The sequence below is a fragment of the Seriola dumerili genome, unplaced genomic scaffold (genome assembly GCF_002260705.1).
Source record: "Seriola dumerili isolate Sdu_G_001 unplaced genomic scaffold, Sdu_1.0 BDQW01000315.1, whole genome shotgun sequence".
Lineage (NCBI taxonomy): Eukaryota > Metazoa > Chordata > Actinopteri > Carangiformes > Carangidae > Seriola > Seriola dumerili.
In genome coordinates this window covers 454,499-479,694 of record NW_019174570.1, presented here as the reverse complement: position 1 = coordinate 479,694, position 25,196 = coordinate 454,499, and the positions used below count along the sequence as shown (strand labels likewise).

Genomic DNA, 25,196 nt, shown 5'->3' with positions numbered 1-25,196 from the left:
GACACTTTCTGATCTCTGCAGCAGAACAAACAGGAAACCGCAGAGAGAGAGGCAAACACTGAGTCCTGCTCTCTCTCTTATTAACATGACAGATTATAGATGATAGATTATAGATTATATCTAACACTAGAAACATGCAGCAGAGTCACAGCTGCTCAGGCTTCAGGACCAAGACACAACAACTCAACAGCAAATTGATCAATTTAAATACAGCACAAAGAAAAGGTGGTTACCCATTAGTTTGATGTGCAAAGTACGAAGTGCAAAGAAAATAAAATACATGATCATATACATATATACATAGACATCACATAATAATCAGAGAATGTACAAACGATGGATGAATAGTTCAAACTTTAACAACTCAACTTCACTCAGTAAATCTACTGCGAATGTGTTACCATAGTTACTGTCAGGTTTGTTTACAGCAGATCAGCTGTAGGCGACGTGCAGTGATAACGACTTCTCTGATAACAGAACAGATAGAGACTAAACTTTTCTAACAAACAGGAAACATGTTGCCATGGATACAGTGAGTTAAACTGTGGGCTTCAACATGAGCGATATTCTTCAGCTCAAATGTGTCACAAACGTTCACCTGGACTCAAGGATGAACTGATCAGACTTTGGGGATCAAAGGTCAAAGGTCAGTGTGACCTCACAAAACACTTTTTAGCCACTACTCAAGGCTTCACAGCAATTATGACAAAACTTCACACAGATGGTTCATATTTTCTATAATAAGATAAACAGATGTGACATGGAACTAGTCCGAGTGGTGGAGGGATACGACCACGAGGAGTTGGTTCTGGTTCGTTGTTCAGCTCATGTTTGTTTCCTTTTTGGAAAATGAATTAAACTGAATGATCTGTTTGAACTTCCTGTTTGTTGGATGTATTTTATCACTGACCACTGACTGAGGAGCTTCTTCTTCTCTGGTTGATAATCAGGTTCATGGAGGTTTATTCACAGTGGTGGGTTCAGGTCTGACTGAATCACGACTCGGGATGTTGATATTTGACGTCTTGTTGAATGATCTGATTGATCTGATTGGTTTTGGAGATCAGTTTGAGAGTTTGGATCGACATGTGAATAAATGTGACCAGTGATATCAGACATGAGGAGCTCTGAGAGGAAACAAGATGGAGACCTCTGATCTACCAGTGACACACTCAACATCTGTGAAGGAGTCACTGATTAATGTGAATGGAAAACAATGAGAGATTTAGACAGTGGAAAATATAAAGTGTACAGAACTTGTTCCTGTAAAACCTTCAGCGCACACACACACACACACACACACACACACGTTACAGTTTGACTCATTGTGTGGGCAAACACCTTCATAGAAAACAGTGACTGACATCAGAAGTGATCACATGACCCCATCACACAGTGACAGTTAAACATGTTGATTTCATATAATCTGTGTTTTCACACCTGAGACGTTTCTCTCAGCAGAACTTTAATGTGTTTCATATTCAAGGTGTTTCTGATTTGACGGCAGCTTCCTGTTTGTTGTTCCAGTGAGATAATGTCTCTGTTTCTTGCTATGAGCGACGAGATCCTACGAGCCGCTCTCATTGGTCTGAAGTGTGTGTGAGTCATTTAGAAAAAGCTGTTGCACCAATCAGGATTGAAGCAACATTTGAGTCAGGAGTTGATGACAGTTGGTGGTTAGTTTGATTTACTGTCAGTCAGATCTGATCTAATACTCCCACACATGAATATTTAATGTCATATGGGAAATGATAAAGATTTGAAGCCACGTTTCAGGCTTTAAAGCTACAGAATACAATTCTACCTGAGGAGAGTTTCCTTCCATCAGTGTTCGGCCCCTTCCTGCTTCAACATGACAACAGCAGCAGACCAGACCTGAAGTTTGTATCTGAGGATTTTCTCATCAGGAAAATAAAACCTTCATTGTTATTAAAAGAAAACAATTGTCGCTTCTCAGCACACATTATGTTGTTCTCTAACCACGTTTACAACAACCCTCGTGTTTACTTGCTGTTCATGAACAACAGACAAAACATGACATATTTTCTTCTTTGGAGAAATATTGTTTAATATATTGTTGTCCAGTTTGTGTCGCGGGGGAGGGGCCACCACCTCACATTTCTACACACTGTATTTAAACTCATGAATAAAACACAACAATGATTCAGTCTGTTGTTGAGTTTTTATTGTGACGTCACAGGAAATGTTACAAGTTTAAGAAGTAAGTTGGTGGAACAGGACGATGACTGTGATATTTACACCAGCAGAAACTCATTCATCTAAAACATCACTCACAATATGACAAAAAAAACCTTAAACATCTCAAAACTAATACAAACTACATGAATTTATGTATCACAACAGTATGACGATATTAACAGACGTATGGTGAACAGCTGACATGATATTTATACATGTTATTATAAATGATACAGACGTTTGAGACTCGGACATGAAGCTGAGCAGTGACTCTGGGTGAAGATCAGCTGAATCCTGAAACACAAAACATGGAAAAATATATTACATGAATGTTCATTATGATTCAAGAGACACAAACATCTGCTGACGCCACATTCAGCTTAACTCTACAAACAGAACATCTGTCGGTAGGTTTCTAACTATGAGGCAAATCGCACGTGAAATCCAGAAAATCGTGAGTCTGTTTTATGAAGACGTTCGGAGTCGAAGCCAAAAAGTTTCATCAAGAAAAACATGTGAATGAACCAGAGAAGTTTCAATTGTAAGTTGAAATTTTGATCTAGAGCCGTGAAAGAAGTGAAAGATTTTAATCTAAAGAAAAAATATGTGAAGTTAAAAACAAAAAACCGTGACAATAAAAATGGGATGTTTGAGACGAGTCAGGTTTGCTGGATGTTTCAGGTCAAAGAATTTATTAAGAACATTACATGAAGCTTTTCAACATGTTAGAAATGAAATGATATGAAATGATAAACCTGTCTGTGCTTCACTGTGTGGGTAATATTCATGACTGTATAAACTCAGAGAGTTAAAATTATTGTGGCGAACACAGAAGCCAAAGTTGAACCTGCAGCTACTGGATCTACTGGACACACAGGTTAGAAGAGGACTGACGTTCACCTTGTGGTTTAGATGATCAGGATAAACTGGACTGCTTTAATGTCTGGTGGACGATGCTTCACGTGTCCGTCTCCTGGACTGTCAATCATAAATCCTGTCTGTCGGCTAAATGATGTTCATATAGAACTGGTACCGTTCTGGAACTGGTTCATGGTTCAGGTTCTGGAAGGTGGTGGTTTTAGTTCAATACTGAAACACATTCCCCTTTTGACATGTACAGTAGAACTAAAACCACCACTTTTTACAAACTAACTTATTCTTTTCATTTGATGACTCCTCACCACAGGAAGAGCGAACAAACGTTTAGAAGTGAACGATCAAAAACGTGACTGGTCATTAAACAGTCTGAGGTCTGAGCAGCGACACCAGGAGGTCGTCACATCTGATGAACCACGTCTTCAGAAACAGACTTTATTCTACTTTGCTTTGTTTTTAAGTTGTTGTTAAGCTGCTGTCAGCCAAACTCAAAACTTCCTGCACATGTTTCACATTAAAAGCCTATTTGGAAAGGGAGGGATTATACCCTTTAAGCTGCTGGAAGGCTTTTAATGTGAAAGGTTTGTGCAGGAAGTTTTGAGGATTATCGACGAACGTCTTTACAGAAATCAAAAAAGGCAGCAAAGTTGAAGTGGTTTCGGACATGAAGAAGATTTTCATTTATTTTATAAAACAACTTCTAAAGACCTAAACAATAAGACATTAAATTCACTGCAAAACAAGTCAAAGTATCAAACTCTCTCATTTAGACTGTGGAACCATGAGACGGTTGAAGATGATTATTCAAATGAACTTTAAAAAACTTTGCCTTTACTGAAATATGACTGAATTTACTGATAAATCAGAGGAAGTGTTTAATATAAACTAATAAAAGAATCAACAATGTCTGTGAGTGATGTGGTTTGGGACTCACATTGACTGATCCACAGCCGCAGAGTCATCAGGACGTTGAAGATGACGGTCTTGATGAAGAGCAGTCTGAGGCCCAGGACGATCAGCGACACGGTGTTCACCGTCGGACCTGGAAACAACAACATCACCAACATTAAACCACAAAACAAACCGAGCTTTAAACGTTCAGACGCTTCAGTCGGACTCAGTACCAACCTTTCTTCAGTTGCTCAACACACACCAGGGGTTCATCATTGTCTGGAAGAAATCACACACAAGTGATTATTAGTTTTGATGGTGATAATTGACATAAACTGTAAATGTCTTAAAACTCTCGGTGACGCTCATTCAAAGACTCAGTGACCAGGTCCGTCACATCTTCCACATATTTTTATTTAAACCTCATTTAAACGTTTTCGTTTTGATCCTTTTCAGTTGAAATTCAATCCAAACTTTTCATTTCCCAAATTACATCTTTTTTTCTAATTGAATTTACACCTGATGATGTAATTTTATTTTGAAGTCTGAATTCCGTTTACCATTTACTTTTTGTAGGGAAGAAATTTTATTGTATTTTTTCACACTATTTTCCGTTTGAATTTTTTCCAGCTGAAAAAAAAAAGATCTTTTCTCTTTTCTGTTTCTTCTTCTGGATATTCACACACACTCTGTTTGTGTTTTTATTTCTGTCAGGTGTTGTCACAGAGGGTTTGGAAAACACAATATCTTAATGATAAAGAGGATTTGTATTAAATGTCTCACACTTACTTTCAGGACATCTTGCTCCATTATCACCATGTGGAAACAAAACCACACTGTTGTACAGAGAGTCTCCTGAGATCCGGACGACCTCCGACCAATTCAATGAGTTGCTGCTAAGTGCGTTGTGTCTGCTGAAGCCAGTGGCCAGGCAGGACATGGTGTTCTCATTCGTCAGTTTGTAGTAGGACGGCTCGTAATCCTCCTCTGAAACACACAAAACAAGGAAAACACATCAGCTCACATGAACAAACATTTCCAGTGTAACTGCACATCCTGCTTTCTGTTCGATTCCTTTGGGAAAAGAAAAAGAAACAAACACAGATGCTAAAATGAGAGATGAGTAATTAAAAGAAAAGTGGCCAGACAAAGAAAAACAAGCGACTCAAACTGCATCAAAATCCACAGAAGAAGACGTCACTCACAGACACACAGTGACTGAAACTCACTCTGAAACTCCGACCAACAAAAACAGGAAAATTTACGTTTCAGACATAAAAATCTCCAGTGAGCCGCTGCTGGGAAGCTACGTTTCAGTAATCCGCCGCTGAAGTACAACGTTTGAAATAATATCAGCATCTTTACAAGCCAAAAGTTCAAATTCTCCATGTTAAAAACTTATTTTTACTTTTTTTAAATCGGATTTAGTTTTTTCTGAATTTTGTTAAAAAGCTGTAGCAGCTGATTTTTATCTAGTTCATGTATTTATATCAAAAATGTCAAAGTTTCAGTATCATGTTCATGAAAGGTGAACTTACCTGTATTGTGTTTGAATAAACTAATATATGTATATGTATATGTACTGTATATGTATATTTACCATATACTTTGTAATAGTTCTATATTTGTACTTAATTAATTACTTTTTTAATCAATTTTCCTAATTATGTTACTTACTCATATCATTTTACGTTGTATTTCTGTATTGATGTAGTTAAAAGTCTATTGAATGGTAGCCTACACAAAAAGTATAATTATTATAAATTTAAGCATATGTTAAGTGTAATGTTTAATACTATGGAGCGGTTTGTACTGTAACATATACTGATACTCTTACTTATATTCACCATTAGAAACTATGAGCCTGTACTTTTAAAGATGACACGGCTTTAATCATAAAGCTGTTGTAGAAACACTTAAAGTTTTATGGTTGCTAACGCTAACATGTACGCTAACATATATGTGTAGATGTTTTATTAATAACTTACTCAAAACAACGACGATCTTGATCCTGATCCAAACAGGATTTTGTTGTCGTTGTAATTCACACAACAGACTGTGTAATTACAAAAACGACTCAGCCGAGCAGATGAACTACAGTTTGTAGTATAATTAGTTTTACAGGGTTTTTTTTATCATTTAATTTAATTCAATAATTTGTTGATCTCTTGCTTCCACCATCAGTTTAGTTCCAGCACTAAATATGAATTTGTTTACTCCGTTGTCGTGGTGTTGGACAGTTTCTTTCTGGTTGTTGCACATTTTGTTTTTGCTTCATCAAATGAAACTACAATAAATTTAATAAATAGACAATAAGTACTATAATGTTAGAAATGCATTTTTAATTATGACAAGTAAATATAAGTTTGTGCATAACTAAGTGTAATTATGTTTTATAAAATTACTTAGATGATGATTATTAATATTGTAATTTTAACAAATTACCTAAAAGCTAAATAAGTGGTGACAGGTGACATCCTTACATTCCTCTTATTAAATAATGAGTTAATAATGGAGTTTAGGTTTCCATGTCTGTGATGTAAAAGCTTATTTTGACATTTAACACAGACTTCCTAACTTGTGTATAATTTACATTTGATGAAAAAATGGAGTGAAAAAGAAAATCTCATTTGCATCATTGAGAATTTCATATTGTCTGTTTAAATTCTAGAATATTTATTTTAAATGATGAAATGCAGTTTAACGTAAAGACGTGTTAATGTAGATACACTTACTGGTCAGTACAGTCACTCTGATCACAGATCCAAATATAATTTTGAAGTTGTTGTTATTCACACAGGAACTAAAGCAGTTACAAAAACCAGTGCAGTCATTCAGAATGAACAGTCCCATCATTCATGTTGATATATACATGTAGCATATACGTCATCTATTTTTAGTTATAAAGTAGTATAAATGTTTGGCTTTTGTTTTAGTGTTGTGTTAGTGTAGTATAACACTATATCATACAGAATATCAGGGGCATTAGTTAAATTGATCCAAATTAAATTTAAATTCACTGCAGATTTTTTTTTACAAACAATACAACAAGATTGATGCCACCTTTATTTTGGTAATAAAAATTGACCATGTCAACATGATATTACTTTATTTGATTGTGTGTTGTTACAGTTTTAGGAGTAAATTCAGCAAACCTGCTCTGTAGTGCTTCAATTCAAACCTTATTAATAATAAAAATGTGTATATAATATTTGTTAACTCACTTTTTTCTACCTGAAGTTTAGTTCCAGCCCCAAACAAGAGTTTGTTGTTTCCGAGCTGTGTCACACATCGTTGTGTTGTTGGACAATTACCACTTGTTTAAGTTCTGAAGACACAATGAACTTCGATCTGCTACATGAGGAGGATCTTGAATATAAAAACATTAACATCAGTTTAGTTTCAAAGCTTTTTTTTTACGCCTGAAACGCGAGACATGAAAAGATATTTGTACTTTAATCAACATGACGAGATGAAGATCAATGACTCTTCTGTCTGGATTGGGAGGCAGAATTTAGATCATGTTCATTAGTTTAAAAAGAGACAGCTTCAGTTTTAGTGACGAGTCACACGTAATAAATTTACTTTGAAATGTCACAAAAACTATTTTTACACCAACATGTGATATTACATTAAAATATGAATTAAATCTTTACTTAATAATCAAGTCTCACACTCACGTGTCGTGATAATAAGTTTAATTCCAGATCCAAACACAGTCCTGATGTTATTCACACACAGATTTATCTGGCAGCAAAAACACCAGCAAACTGTCTGAGTGACTGAGTGAGTGAGTTTACAAGTTTACATATTTCTGTTTACACATGTTTAACCAGAGTTGGCTTTTATTCACTAAAAGCCAAATGTTTTATCTTTGTAAATTTAAAAAAGTCAAAATGGAGCGTCTGAAGTAAAACAATCAAAAGACTAATTGGAAAATATATGATTTAATAAAATGTATCTAATCCTGACTTTGAACAGGAGAAATACATTTTTAAGTGTTTAACTTTTGGAACAATGTGGACACAAAAACATGCTAACGGTCGTTATTATAGATGTTATTTGAGTAAATACAACGTGAACTTACGTGTGGTCACTGTGACTGAGACTCCAGATCCAAACAGGAGTTTGTAGTTGTTTCTATTCACACAGCGAGTTAGCAGCATTCAAAAACTACCACACATCTCACTCAGTTTACGTGTCTTTACATTCATCAAATCTACACATTGTAAACTGATTTAAAGTAACATTCATACGATTATCATATATTGATCTTAAACAGTTTAGGAATCAGATATTTGATGTTTTAGTTTTGTGCAGATAGATGATGGTTTCAGTCATTTACGTGATGTTTCTTTTTTTTTTAACTTATTTCAATAATTTATTTCATATATTATTTATATGTCATTATTATTATTATTATTATTCCATCTCATTCTATTAATGTTTTTAATGTTTTTCATTTTATATCAATGTTTTAACATGTTCATTTTATGTCTTTTCTTTACATATGAAGCTCTTAGTGCAGGTCATTTCTTTGTTGTAAAACATTTATTGTATGATAGGTGCTATACAAATAAAGTTTACTATTATTATCATTATTATCATTATTATTATTATCATCAGTATCTAAAATGTAAAATAATATTCACGTGTTGTGGACTTATTCGTTTTTTCATGACTCACGTGTTTGTACGATTAAATGAATTCCAGATCCAAAGGTGATTTTCAAGCCAGCAGCGTTCACACAGTCTGACGCCGCAGCACAACAAACACTGGCAGCTCATTCAATCACTGTTAATGTGCTTCAACACTAACGACTAATGACTGAAGGTTTAACACAGTGTGTTTGATGAATAAACACCAAGACTTCAGAGAGAGTGAGAGAGAGTTTTTTGAGACACGTTTAACTTACTTTTTTCTTCATGTTAAATAAGTTTTATCTATAATATTAATGGTTTATCTGCATATTATTTTAGTTCACAGAGGCTGCACTGTTTACAAAGAATGTGTGAATTTTAAATAACACATTGACATTTTACATGTGTAAACTCATTAAATGTAGGCACATGTAATGTAACACGTAAAGAATTGCATGTGCATCTAATTAATTCAAATAAAGAACATTCTGAGTGTGAAGAATGTCATAAATGAAAACATGAATTGTGTGATGTGTATTGTTTCTAATAATAACAGCTAAGCCTCGGGTAATGTGTAGTTCGGAACAAGACGCATCTTGGAAAAGCAACAAAAGTTCTGGTTTTGTCAGGTAACGTTCTATTGTGATTATGATTGTAGTAATTTCACTAAATGACCTTTTCATTAAGTCATGAAAACGATGATGTTACTCAACTTACGAGCGTGGACCTGTAGTTTGATCCCATTTCCAAAAGTGAACCTGTATCCGACATTCACACATTCATTGAGTCCAGAACAAAAACCATCTACACTCTGACATGAAATAAGAAGCCTGAGTTTAGTTGTGGCGTTTGGATAAAAAGATGAATGTGTTTCTTCCTGAACGTGATGTGATGCAGAACTGAATCTGAACACTGGAGATGTGTTGAAGAGATACGGTTAAAAAATCTCCACAGTCCTGTTGTCTGTCCACAGCTAAAAACAAAACATAACGACACAAACAACAACAACTCTGGCTTTAAAATCACGTTTTATGAAACGTTTTACTCACGTGTTTGAACTCTCAGCTGAACTCCTGAACCAAAAATCATTTTCACGTTGTTACTATTCACACTCTGCTTGAGACCTCAACAATAACCTGCTGACACCAGCCACCAGTACATGCCAACCAGCATGTCAGCGTATATAATTAAACCAAAATAATACTGTGTTCACTCTATGCAGCGCAGTAAAACATATTTTGTACAATATTGTGAAAGATGTTACATTATCTGCCTTTTTACCTCCTAGATTTTACGTCTTGGTATGACTTCTGTTTGTTTTAACTGTATCTGTGAACTGACTCAAACTTCATTGTATTTATGTAAACAGATATTTATCATGTAGGAAACAGACACAAACACTGTGCGTCAGTATGTTTTGAACATCAAAGATGTTACAATTTATGATTGAGTTTTTCTTCTGTCTGTGATGAAGCTGCATTTATATCAAATATGTTTAAAATGTTTAAAAGTAAAAATTAAATGTTAAGTTATAAAACAATATCAACAGGGTCCCTGCTTCAAGATAATTTCAGATAAAAAACATTGAGGAGATTTATGAATCTGTGCTGAAAAAGGCAACAGTTGGTTTTCACCTGAACATTTAACTATTTAAACTGATCAGCTGCTTAATGAAGTGAAACTGGACTCACTTGTTTCTATTGAGACACGAATCCCTGATCCGAACAAGATCTTCTGGAGTCCAAACTGAGTCACACATCAGCGAGAGCTTTAACAAGAACTGCAGCCTGATCCAAACAAAGGACTCACGCTGTTCTTAACGTCACTGTCTCTATTGTTTATTTGATATTTAGGTCAAGACTGTGTCATAATCTAATATACTGATTTAAATATGTTTATATATTCTAACTGACCACGTTCACAGTTGACCTTAAAGTTTCCGTTACATCCTGAGACTCTTCACAACCATATTTCTTTCTTGACAAATCACAGGCTTTGTTATTGATTATAATAAAGATATTTGACTTCTTGACAAAGATATGTGACTGTGACTTTGGTAGCTGCAGTAGATATCATCACATATAAATAACCAAGATAACACTGATAATGATCCTGCTGTTTGTTTTTGCATACTGCAGTGTTTATACTAGTTTCACTAGAAAAATGATCAATGGTAAAACGACGTGTCAATAACTAATCACTGCTCCAACATTCACCACAGATCAACATGCTTTACAATAATGTGTGTGGTGCAGCTGTTGTTGAGTTCCACTATCAATAAAGATCATTTGTGATATTAACTATGTTGTTTTGGACTGGTCAGGTAACAAGAAAACATAATTGGAACAACTACACCATGGAAAGTGTTAACCCGTACGCTGACGATGTGATTTTATACATCACTGCCTAAATGAATAAAAACTATAAAAAGGTGTTCAGTTCACTAATCAGGAAATTAATAATAAAAAAACATGTGTCTATGTATAAATATAAGTATTTTTAAGGGATATTTATTCTGCATTGATTCAGTAACTTCTTTTTATGCCATTTTTTAAAGTTGTAAGTAAACAAGTTATTACTGTTTCTTTCAGTTATTTCCTTTTAGTGAATGTAAAATCTTACTGTTTTGTATTTTGAGCTCAGTTCCTCGTCCAAAGATCAGCTTTCGAGTTCCATCATTCACACACTGAGACGCGTCATGACACAAACTCACTGAGCAGCTCAATACAAACGTTCAATTTCGGATATTTTTCACAAAATCACCTATTTCCATCTGCTACATGTTTTCAAATGATAGATTTTTACCAATAAATCACTGTTTTACTGGAAATATTAACTGTTGAATCAGTTCTGTCAGTTTTCAGTCCAATGGCTTTGAGATTTTCTGGGGACAGAAACAGCCCTGTTCAAACTGAGCAGACTAAATTATTTATTTTCACAATGTAAAACAATAAGTTGATGCCTCAATTGTTCTTGGCTCTTCCTTTTCTGTCTTGCATGGTTTGATCAGTTTTATGATGCTCTGTATTTTACTTCAGAAAATTACTACTGACATAAAGTTCTCACACAAAAAACAGATATGATAAAGTTGTTTCATTCTTACTGGACTGTACGAAGAGTTTAGTTCCTCTCCCGAAGATGAGCTTGCGTGCAGCGTCATTCACACTGTACATGTCGTCAGCTCAAAAACCTCTGAGCTTCTGAACTTGTAATATTTTAACTCTAATCATTAAGATCATAAACCATTAAAACATGTTCTTTTCCTTGTGATATAATGATTCGTTTTTTTAAATGGTAATTAGTAAAATTAAGTTATTTCTCATGTTGAACATACACCTGTCCATCTAAATGTAATGAAAGCCTTTTTCCACTAATGTTACATTTAAAATATTAATACATAAAGGCCTTAAATAAATGAAAGGAAACATTTATTAAATTCAAGGAGAAATGTTCTGTTGATTTTACTGCAAGTTGTGACTGCATTAATGGAAACTGGAGACTATTATCATAATTTAAAACTGGCAACAGAATTAGATTAGTGTTGATTACACTCAGTCTCTATAAGAAATATCACAATATTTGTGCCCCTATTAAAAACTTGGAAATTCACCTTTAGTTCAAATTAACTATTTAGTGATAAAATGACTTACGGGTGTGAACTGTCAGCTTTGTGCCCGATCCAAAAATCAGCTTGTTGCCACCATAATTCACACAGTGCCACACTTCAGTGCAAATACACTGACAAGCACAGTCTCTTCATTTAAACCCTAAACCGCCTTTAAACTTTTCAAGTGAACTTTAAGGTGAAAAATGAATGTTATTACATAAACTCAGGGATAGAACAATCAACTTTGACCTTTAATAGATCCAAATGAAGTCCTCAGAGTTACATCTGTGGCTCAGTCTGCTTTTATATTCCTCATTAAAGGTTTAAATTCTGACTAAATGAATGTAACTGTGGTTAATTTAAGGGCCCAAAGTCTTCTAAGATGAAACAGGGGAGAGATTTGTTTCATTGTTGAAAGTAATGTATAAAAATTCCTGTTACTTATGTGGAAGTATGGCACCCTATCCAACACTTTCAAATACCTATTTTCCACAGTGACCTTCATTAGTTATATTAGTAACACACTGAAATGATTAAACAAATTAGACCCAAGAAAATGTAACTGGAAGAACTACATGATGGAAATGTCAGCACAGTGTTAACTCGTATGCTGACGATGTGATTTTATACATCGCAGCCTAAATTAATGAAATGGTGACCCATCAGGAAATTAACAACAATAAAAAAATATGAGTCTATGTATAAATGTAATAATGTTTTTATGAATCTATGTCCCGCAGTGACACAGTAGGTTCTTTTAATGCCATTATGCCACTATTTTTATTGATTTGTGTTATTCTGAATAAAAAAACACGTTTTATATCTAAGAAAGCAGATTTGTGACAACAACTTAGATAATGTTTAGTTATATATTTGGAAATATTCTTTTTGTAATAAACAGTTTTTACTCACTGTCACAGACGATGAGTTTAATTCCAGATCCAAACTGGAGTTTTTGGGAACCAGTTAGTGACACACAGTTTAGAAAGGCTGAGCAATAACTCAGAGGCTTCGTCACAAACTTTAAAGTTTTAGAAAACTTTATAACCTTAAAAAAATATTACATTACACCAGCACTGATGACATTTTTGGAGATCTCAAAGTAAATCATGATGTTTGCATCATGTTTTCCCACAAGATAAAAAGATAATAAAGTTGAGGAGAATCTGTCGTTCTCACTGGAGTTTAAAGAACGTGGTGGTCAGTTAAAATGTGAAATATGTTTATGTGTATTTTCACTGAAGTTTTTACTCACTGTCGTGGACGATGAGTTTAATTCCAGATCCAAACTGGATTTTCTGGGAACCAACTCCAGTCACACAGTTCAGGAAGGCTGAGCAATAACTCATCATGAGACTTCATGACAAAAACTGAAGCTTTTAAAACATATTTACTTTTTCTCTTTAAATATTTTGGTTGGTGTTGACTCTTATCTCATTGGAGGAATTCTTAAATTAATTAACTAATTAAAGGCAGTTATAAAATGGAAGACGGCATTTTACCACCAGAAGTGCTTCTATTTCTATTATTAATGAATCTACAATTAGTTTTTTCATTACTCTATTGATAGTTTTTTCTATAAAAATCAATTATAGTGTCAAAAGCTGAAGGTCAAGGTTATCTGAGACAACAGTAATGACTGAAATTTTCTGTCACTTTTATATAAACTTGTAACTTTAGCACTTCTCATCACAGACATTTACAATTAAACACGTAACATGGCTGTTATTGATAGCCACTGCTATAGAATAATTAAACAATATTTATTAATGTTGCTCCGGCCTGTGAAATATTAGTTATTGAGCGTTCACTGATTGATTCAGTTGTTATGTGTTTAATTATCTTACTGATTTGTATTTTCAGCTCGGTTCCTCGTCCAAAGATCAGCTTTCCAATCCCGTCATTCACACACTGAGACGCCTCATGACATAAACTCACTGACCATCTGTGTGTGTCTTTGATTTTCACGATAACTGAAAATTATGAATCAAGAAATAATTACACTGGATAAATGGTTTTAAAACTGTAGATTTTTACTCATGTTTTGAAATGTTACTCAGATTATTTAGTGTTGAATCGTCCTGTCTGGAGAAATGTACATTTGAAGGTTTTCACTTCGGTCAGAGTTAAAGGCTAAATTGTTGTATATGTTCAGTATATTTGTATATTAACTGCAGGTTTGTTTGTGTTTATGAATCAGTTGAAAAATAAACCGTTTTTACTCACTGTCGTGGACGATGAGTTTAACTCCAGATCCAAACTGGAGTTTTTCATAACCACTTGTAGTCACACAGTTTAGAAAGGCTGAACAATAACTCAGAGGCTTCTTCACACGTTCACATTCAGATACTTTACAACCAAACGCTACTTGTATTTTATTTTTTTATATTTAATAGTATCTGATGAAATCTTTGGACAGTGTCTTTTTAGATATTTATATTGCATTTTAAACAATAACTTAAGCAGAACTTTCTTCCCACAAAGGTAACGCCTGGACTAATATGACATTAGACAGGTGTTTGGTAAATGATGTTATTGAGAAAAGATACTGACTAAATGTAATTATGTACAAATTTATCAAAGTGTAAAAACAGTTTGAAAGTTTAATTAAATTAAGATTAAATAATAAATTGTTATTTTTCCATGTTGCGTCTGTGGTGTGAAATTAAGATGTTACAAGTAAAGATAAATACAAAATTTAACTCACTGGCTTCAATAATTAATTTGGTTCCTCCTCCAAAGCTGAGTTTTCTGAGTCCAGTGTCAGTCACACAGTGATCGTCTAGAAACCAAAAACTCGAGCTGCCATTTTGGACTTTGTTGGATTTTTGTCTTTTTCACAGGTGAGAAGTTCGCTCTCTAATCACAGCTCTCACAGCTTTTTCACAAGTACTTTCTTTTTAAGAAGAAACAACTTGTTTGATTCTAAAGACAAAAAACTGATAAAGTGAAATAACAATAAACTATGAAGTAAATGATTATCTATAGTCATTATCCTCAGATAATCTTAAAGAAGGTCATTTTCTTACTGGTTTGTACCAACAGAGTTGTTCCACTGCCAAAGAGAAGTTTTGTTCCTCCGAGATTCACACAACAACAACAGGATGAACAAAAACTGACTTTAACTGCTGTCTGGAATTTACTGCTGGTTAATAGTTTCAACTAGTATAAAGTCTATACAATATCATATTAACAAACGTTTTGTAGGTGGTGTCATTGTTTGTATTTATTATGTCCACAAACATGTTCCTTAAACTAACCTCCCATTTACATTGATCTTGAATCTTTATCATCAGCTTTAAATAATAACTACTACAACCTCCATGAATTAACCCACGAATACCCTTTAAAACCTGGACAGTGACTCAGTTTGAATCTATGGTATTATAACGGATGAATAATACTGATATTTTAGGGAGGTGTCTGTTCATAAGAGCAGAGTCAAAAATGTACAAACTAAGTTAGAATAAGTGCAGAATTATTTACCATCTCAACCTTCAATCTTTCATGATAATGAATAAACAAACAAACTTACTGGATTCAACCGTCAGTTTGGTGCCAGAACCAAAGATGATTTTATCAACTCCAGAGTCAGTCACACTGTGACTGCAACAACTACAGAAACTCAGCTCAGTAACACTGTCAGCCACTGCAGCGAAATCAATCTAATAAAACATTTTGAAGACTTTAGACGCACACAACTGCAATCATCGCAAACAGAAATCATGTTTTTTTTTTAATCATAACAAGGTATCTCAGTATTATTATTATTATTATTATTATTATTATTATTATTATTATTATTATTATGAAAAGCATTTATTTATGACGGAAATGTAAATAATATTGAAATTTGTTTGAAAATAAATAATGAAAGTAAAATCATATTCACAGATAATATTTAAAGCAACATTTGAATCAGCTGAGATTGCAATAACTGACAATACCATAAGTATTTACACCCTGCAACATGATTTAAATATATTCTATTAAAACAAAAATATGTTGCTATTATGGAAAAGACCCTATGCAGGATTTCACTTAGTCTTGGTATTGTGTCTAAAATGAGATTCAAGGTGTTTGTATTGATCAGCTTGTTCTAACATCTTCAATCTAGTGTTTTATATCTTAACAAGAAAACTTTCTAATGAATTTCAGTGATCTACATTAACAACATAACTGAAGCATTTTAAAATAAATGTATTTTAGTTTTTCTTACTTGTGTCTACATGCAGAGTCGTTCCTGTGCTGAAGAGGAGCTTCACTCCACCATTCACACAATGGAAATAGACTCAACAAAAACATCTGGAGCCTCAGTGAAAATAATAAAATCGCCAAAGATAAACAAATCTTACAAATTCCCAGCCTGTGGTTGGAGGGTTAATTCTCTGTCTCAGAAACTTCACCAATGAGGCTGGAATTAAAAATAAATACAGATTTAAAAGGAAGATAAGTTCAAGAATTAACTGAGTAGCAAACCACAAAGGGAGTGCACTAATCTTAGACTGGACATTTTATGCTTAAAATAAGGTTAATAAACTCTATTAAACCAAAGATTACACAGTTGTGTCTTTTGGTTAAGCACAGAAATTTACTTTCCTGAGCTTATTATCAGTTTCGTGCCACCAGCAAAGATGATTTTTGTAAAGCTCAGAGTCAGTCATTAAATTGTGATCAACACTGTTTGATCACAATTTAATCACATCATCTGCAAACTGTTTTATTTTTGATTATTCTGCTTTTACCTGAAGGTTAATGGTTAAAATTAGTTTGAAACTGTTCACGAGTTATATCACTGACTTTACAGCGGTACTGACAGTGTTTATTGCAGGAGTATACATTTAGGTGATGGACATAATATTTAAACATTTTTTAGACTTAAAATGACTGAACGCTGTTTTTAGTTGACCAGTGTATATATTTAAAACTAAATTCACCTCAGATGACAAATATTTTTATATATGAATTATATACTAAATGTTAGCTTGCCATGAACAAACTGACTTTACATATTGAATATTTGAATTCTACTTACTGCTCTCTACAATCAGTTTGGTTCCTTTTCCAAAAATAATTCTCCAGTTTGATCCTGAAGCAGTCACACAGTGGATCTGGTCTGAACAATAACTACAAACTATTTCCTCATGAAACTTCACTAATGACAGGTCAGATAATAAACATGTTATTTTCCTGAAATAACAAACTACCTTGTTTCCAAACTAATGCGTTTTAAATACCATAGCTATTAAATAGTTGACATAGAAATCTGTTAATTCTAGTTTATAGCTTCTCAACCTTGTTCTTTGCTCTCATCATTTCAGCCACTAAATCTCAAAGATTTAGAGTCAACAACTCTCTGAATTCAACCATTATCTTAATTCAGTACAGACATGTCTTATCTTCCTGATCAAATCTACAGTTTGAAAACACAACTGGAGCTCTGATGGTGTAAATCACATCATCTACAAACAACTGCACATTAAGAGAAATAGAAATTCTTGTTTTAGTGATTACTATGAATTGTTATTCAGATCCATTTGTCATATTGCTCTTGAGGTTTTAAATTGTTAATACTCACTGCTCTTTATTGTTAGTTTGGTCCCTTTTCCAAAAATCAGCTTTACAGTTGCTGCTGAAGCAGTCACACAGTGGATCTGCTCTGAGCAATAATCCCACATGAAGATATTTCATTTATACTTTAAATGTGATGCGTAAAAAAAACATTCTTACTGATCCTCATTAGGATTCCTCAAAACAAGTGGTTTTAAGTACAAGAATCACTACATACGAGTCAAATATTGAAGCTTGGCCAGGAACATGTACACAATATTCAAATTAATTGTAATTTTTCATAAATTAAACAATTATATAGAAATGAAAGGGAAATTTAAAAGCCTTGTTTTTGTCTCACGTTTAGGTTTAACTAGGTTTTTTCTACTGAAGCAGACATTTCAGAAACTGTTGAACCAGGTGGAAATGTTGAATTCAGAGAGTTATATTCCATAAAACAACATTTCTTACAAATTAATTCAGTAACTTACTTGATTCAACCATCAGTTTTGTGCCAGAACCAAAGATGAGTTTGGTACCAGAGAAGTCAGTCACACAATAACAAACCCAACTACATAAACCGTGAGGTCAATGACACAGACTATTTCCTGATGATAATGCTCTATTTATACTTTACAAGGAACAGGTAAAAAGTGGATATCTACTAATTCTCTTATTTGCCTTTTGTTTGAGCACAAGAATCAACAAGTATTAACACAGATATTTGATTTCTACCAGAAAGGTCTGTGCAGAAAATGAATGTTTCAGAAATGTAATCATTGCAGGAGCCAACGGGAGTTTTAAAAGCTTTGCTAATGCCTGAGAATCATCTAGTGGTTTTTAGTCATATATGAGTTGCTGGTTATTCATATACATTTCAGCCACTGTAGAACCAGGTAAAAATATGAATCCAGGGACTTAAATTCGAACAAAGATCATTTCCTACAAATGATATTCAGTAACTTACTTGATTCAACTGTCAGTTTAGCACCAGAACCAAAGATGAGTTTCGAGTAGTCAGACACACAATAAGAAATGTAGCTTCATAAACCTTGAGGTCAAAGACATGGAAGATTTCCTCATGAAGCCATTTACTTATTAAAACCAGTGACAGGTAAAACTATACTCCTAGTTTACAGAAAAGGTAATAAATATTTCAGGTATAAAACATTATAAAACATTTTCGTCTGAAGCTGCTGGTGGACATTTTAGCAACTGTAGAAGTGGGTGATAAATGATCGATTCTTAGATTCATGTTTTATCAAACATCAGACATCTGACGTCTTAAAAATGAATAAAACCACTTACTTGATTCAACAATCAGTTCTGTGCCAGAACCAAAGAGGAGCTTTGAATTCCCAGTGTTAGTCACACAACAAGAAAAGCAGCTACGTAAACCATGAGTTCAAAGACAATTTCATTACGAAGCTACTCGATTTATAATTTAATTATTTATTAAATAAAAATGTGTTCCAAGTATACAGAAATATTGCAGAATATTTCTGAAATGAAATATTTCAGAATGTTTTCATCTTACGTTAACGGCAGTTAACAGAAGCTGCTGGTGGACAATTGAGGCACATTATAGTTACAGTAACTGAATCATCATTTATTATACTTTACCTGATCAAACAATAAATTTGGTGCCATAATTGAAAATGAATTTTATCATCAAATAGCCAGTCTCACAGTTCAGTTGGTATGCGGTTGGGAATTCTATTACATACTCTAAATCCAGAGCTCAATCATATGGACTTTCTCCTTATCAGGCACCTTTATATGTAACAAATGATGATTTAACGTGAGAATAACTAACTCATATATTCAAGGAGCACATCAGTAAAACACCGTGGCTTTACAGAAATTAAACACTTACTGGTGACATTGGAGTTTTAAAGCCACGTTTTTATCTGAACTATGTCTGTCTACCAATGTTTATTATACACATAGGCTGCTGGTGAAAACACTGAATTAGAGAGTTACGTTAGGTAAACCATCATTTCGTGCAATGGATAAAAGAACTTACTTGATTCAACTCTCAGTTTCGTGCCAGAACCAAAGATGAGTTTTGTGTTTCCACCATAACCAGTCACACAGTAAGAAACCCAACTACCTAAACCCTGAGACCAGCGACATGGACCGTTTCCTCCTGAAGCTGCTGTATTTATGTTTCAAAGCAAACAACATATTCCTCCTAATTCTTATTTGGCTTAAAAGGAACTTAAAATAAGGGTAAGAACTTCTACATATGACTAAAAAACTGAAGCACCTCCATAAAAAAGCATTGATGTTAAATTGTAACAGTTATGAGGTGAGCGGGAGTTTCTATCTAAGCTGAAGGTTTATATAGTAGTTAGACTAAACATTCAACTGAAAATGTTTTAGATTAGATCAAAGGTCATTCTTCACAAATGAATAAAGCAACTTACTTGAGTCAACTATCAGTTTAGAGCCAGAGCCAAAGAAGATCTTGTTCCCAAAGCCATTCACACATAAAGAAACCCAGTGACACAAACCCAGTGACCTGCTATGTACATAAAGTTAAACTTGTTGCTACACAATCCAAACAAATACGCTCAAAATGCCAGAGTTCACGTTTTTACTGATTGGGAAAAGACAGGCTAAAGTGGATATTTGTCCTGTCATGTTTTTAGTTTATTTATTTGACCACTGTGGATCCCAACATTTAACTGTAGATCATTTACAACAATAATAAGTGAACTTACTGTTCTCAACTATTAGTTTGATGCCATCCCCAAAAAGTATTTTCCAGTTTCCCGTCCCAGTCACACAATGTTTGCTCCCTCAACAAAATCTACAGCATCTAGAACTTGACATTAATTTAATCACATCATCTACAAACAGCTCATTTTTTGCTGATAGATTTCTTTTAATAACTAATGATACAGGGTTGTGTTGGATTAGACGTGTGAATTAATTTGAATTCTTTTGGGTTTACATTGAAGTTCAAAACTCGAGTAACTTAACGTTTTGTGATGTTCATTAGAATCTACCATTACTACAGTAAATGGACTTTTCTTTTGAATATTTCAGTTCTTTATACTCACTGTTTTCTACTGTTACTTTGGTTCCTTTTCCAAAAAACAGCCTTCTGTCTCCTGAAGTAGTCACACAGTGGATCTGATCTGAACAATAACTACATGGACTATTTGATCATCAAGCTAGACTATTTACAACTAACAAGAAAAAATATATTGCTATTTAACTGCAAATTATTAAGTGAGATTAAATGATTGCATTTGATTACAGAGTTTGGATGGAGTTTAGATGTGTATATAAGTCAGAATTGTTAGAGTTAGAGGAGGGAAAGAAACAGTCAAATGGCTTTTTGTTGGAAATAATGTGGATTATGATGTCTCAGTGTTTCAAAGCATAAAAATCACCACAACTAGATGTAAGGTTTTAACTGAAATTAATGATGTGATATGCTGAAATTTACTAACTGAGTCAACTGAGAGTTTAATGCCAGAGCTAACGATGAGTTTAGACACCACAAAGTATATCACACTATGAGTACTTGAAGCACATCCTTTAAAGGATTGAACCTATTTTATAATAATAAACTAATAATGGACAGATTAAACACTTTGCACATATTTTTAAACTTAAATTTTTTTACTTAAAATTATTGTTTGTCAAAATGAGCCATTAGAGATTTGATTGGATTAAATAAAATAAAACCAAACTGACTTGTCTTGATATTTAGCTGTAATGATATTTACTGCAACCATAACACACTTAAAAAAATGTATAATTGAAATAGATGAATTCATAATACTCACTGGTTTCTACACTTAGCTTGATTCCTTCTCCAAAAAAGAGTTTCAAGTTTCCTGCTCCAGTAGTCACACAGTGGATCTGATCTCAACAATAACTACAATGGCTATTTCATTGTGAAGCTACGCTAAGGTTTAAACGCTGCTAAAAACAAAGTCTACGTAAAAATACAGATAATACAGGTTAAAAAGACTGAATGTAAAAATGGTCTCAGGCTAATGTATATGCTATTATGATATATAATATCATGTTCTTGAATCTTGTGTCTAAAAATGCCATTTTCCTGCAAACACTCTTGTTAAGATGGATCGGTGCATTTCTGACATTAGTATCATACAAAGGGTTTCAAGAGGATGAAAAACTGAAGTCATAGAGTATCATCTCATCATTCAATGTATCTGAAAGCAGGAAAAACTCCTGAACTTAAGATTTGATGTTGCAATTACATCAAAATTCATCTAACGTAATTTGATTGGTTTTAATTAGTTTTTACATTTTGCTCTATAATCTAAAAGTGGACATTTGGAGCAGCTACAGCGTTATGGTGTTATAGTTAAATTGCTGTGGACTCTTGCGTCTGAAACAACATTTGAAAAGATGTATAAAGTTAACTTACTGGAGACAACTATCAGTTTAGTCCCAGATCCAAAGATGAGTTTAGTAACTCCAGAGCCAGTCACACTCTGAGAAATGTCACCACATAAACACAGTGCTAGGCTCAATGAAATCAGGTGGTTTATTTTTTATATATTCTGAAGAGTTTTGGATATTCTGAATAACTTTTAATGAGTAAATATATAAAACATAATTGATAAAATTTACCACTAGTTAGAGGAATGGAGAAATGTATTCATTTCAGTTTGAGAAAGGTTTGGCATTGATTCTTTTGGTTACAAATGATTAATACAAAATGTAAAATTTTCAAATAATCACGTTATCATTCTGAATGTAAGTATAAGCCATTATGCATGTAAGTTAAAGTCATGTTGGTTAGTATATATTTATGTAATGTGTGATTGAATATTTTCTGTTAACCAAATAATGATGAGCACCTCTGATTCATGTTAATCATAATCTGAGAAATGTCTGTGAAATCCTTTTTTTAGAGCTAATCTTTCAGTTTTATAGTTTTGTTTTCCAGCAGTCTGAATCTCAGTCTTTTATCAGATCTACATATACATCAAATAAAAAAGCCAACTGATAATAATAATTAGACTTTAAATGATCGTGATACTCACTGGCCTCAACCGTTAGTTTAACTCCTTTCCCAAAAATGATTTTCCAGCTCGATCCCCCAGTGCCAGTCACACAATGTTTCCTCTCAGAACAATAACTAATGTCTAAAGAAACTAACAGTGATGGATTTAAGCACATCATCTGTAAACAATAGTACTTCTATGTTTTTCTCTAAAAATGGCTACAACACCAAAATACATATACGCTACGATCATCACCTGATCACCTCATAAATAATTAATTTTCATTCTAAATCCAAAGATTCAGAGGGTTATTTCAGATGTGTTCTGCTGTACCTGGTCGAGGACATTTCTGACACCAATATCTTCTTTGTCGAAATGTGCTGGGCAATTTTAATATCAAATAAAATAAGTTAACGTGTTTTTGTTGGATGTCAATGCTGAGGTATTATCTAATCAATATATATATATATATATATATATATATATATATATAATCATAAAATCTCGATACTCACGGCTTTCCACAATTACTTTGGTTCCCTTTCCAAAAATGAGTTTGGAGTTTCCTCCTCCAGCAGTCACACAGTGGATCTGATCACAACAATAACCACAAAGACTGCTACTGCCTACATCAACTCTAATTACACTAATTACACTAGATGAGAACAGCTAATGCAGTTAATTAATAGTTAAGAGGTAAAATTAATTAAAATATTTTGCACTTAAAGAGAAGTTTGTAAACCCTAAAACTGTGTAATAATGTCCCTGTGCTGAAACGCATTGGTTACACAGTAAAACTACTTCTTAACAACAGAGTTGACAGTTGTTTACATTAGTAACACATTAAACATATATATATATACTGTATATATATATATACATACATACACATGCTGCCAAAATGTGTCATTACATTTAGATGTCATGTTTCTTCCAGCCATAAATGGACTCTGTGTTACACCAAATTAAACCATAAAAACGCATCTATATTAATGTTATCTTCAGAATGTATAAGTTCTTGATACTCACTGGTTTCCACAGTTAATTTGGCTCCTTTTCCAAAAGTTAGTTTATAGTTTCCTGTGGAACCAGTCACACAGTGGATCTAATCTGAGCAAAAACCACATGGACCAACTCTGCTTCAATCAACCCTAATTATACTATTTTGCAACAACTAATGGAGTAAGTAACAATAACAAGGTAAAACCAGTAAAAATATTTTGCGCTTGAAGAACATTTTCTCTAGTTTTGATAGTAAAACAGCCCAATCAAGGCATTGTCCTGAAACGGTTAAATATGTTAAAGACATGACTCTAAGACACATCATTTAAATTAATTAGATTTTTTAAATAAATAAATTCTTGTTACTCACTGGTTTGTACAATTAGTTTGGTCCCTTCTCCAAAAATGAGTTTATAGCTTCCTGTTCCATCAGTCACACAGTGGATCTGAGCTCAACAATAACCACATGGACTGCCACTACTTAAAAAACAACTAATGCAGCTAATATACACCTAATCAATAAAGAAATATTAAAATTAAAATACAGGTAAAAATTGTTACAAATTTGTTGAGCAATTTATTAGGGTTTGTAATATGAGGGAGTTTAGGGTTATTGAGTAAATTAACAAATGTTAACCTTTTTTCTTGAAATGGGAAATGAAATGAAAAAATGATAAATTCAGAATTAGGTTTAGTAAACATCGCGTTACTTACTTGAACCAACAATCAGTTTTGTGCCTGAACCAAAGAAGAGTTTAGCTGTCGAAGATCCAGTCACACTCTGACAATCACAATAACATTAACACCCTGACATCAACGGAGCAGCTGCTGCGTCCAGCTAATATTAAAAAAGTTATAAAACAAGCCCAACCACCATCATTCAAGTTGATGGATATATTAAACTTTGCTTCCTTGAAAGAGGGTGCAGAAAAATTAATTAAACCTGACACATTTTTGTTTGACCAAACAGCGATTAACTGATTCGTCTATAGTTACTACAACATGCCATTCTACAGTCGATGCACATCAGTGACACTAACATGAAGTTATATTGATTCCTATCATCACAAAGCTAATTTATTGCCCCTAGTCCAAGTTGCAAAACAGCAATATACTGAATCACATCATCTGCAAATTGTTGAAGTTTTAGACACCACATTTGTATAGAAGTGTAATAATTTGTTTTTCAGCTCATAACCAGGATGGTCTTTTGAGTTATTGTTGGATGATTTAATTATAAACTTACTACAGGCTTTAACTTTATGGTAGTTTTCTGAAAGACCATAAAACCAAATTTATTTAATTTACTTCTAGCAAACAACAGCATGACATACATGAAGATAGTCATTATGTTTCTCATTTAGTATTTGGTTTACTCACTGCTCTCTATGGTTAGTTTGGTTCCTTTTCCAAAAATGATTTTCCAGCCTCCAG

At 33.5% G+C, this 25,196-nt stretch overlaps 1 protein-coding gene across 1 annotated transcript in view; it reads right to left on the bottom strand.

Moving 5' to 3' along the window:
* Positions 1-2,168: 2,168 nt before the first annotated feature.
* LOC111231771 overlaps positions 2,169-25,196 on the bottom strand; it is a 47,165-nt gene continuing 24,137 nt past the window's right edge. The window contains exons 4-7 of the mRNA XM_022759009.1: positions 4,756-4,953; positions 4,204-4,245; positions 4,010-4,117; positions 2,169-2,493 (exon numbers count right to left, since the gene is read on the bottom strand). Of these exons, the coding sequence (XP_022614730.1) occupies positions 2,492-2,493; positions 4,010-4,117; positions 4,204-4,245; positions 4,756-4,953 (350 nt within the window). The 3' untranslated portion in view covers positions 2,169-2,491. The remainder of the gene's footprint in view (positions 2,494-4,009; positions 4,118-4,203; positions 4,246-4,755; positions 4,954-25,196) is intronic.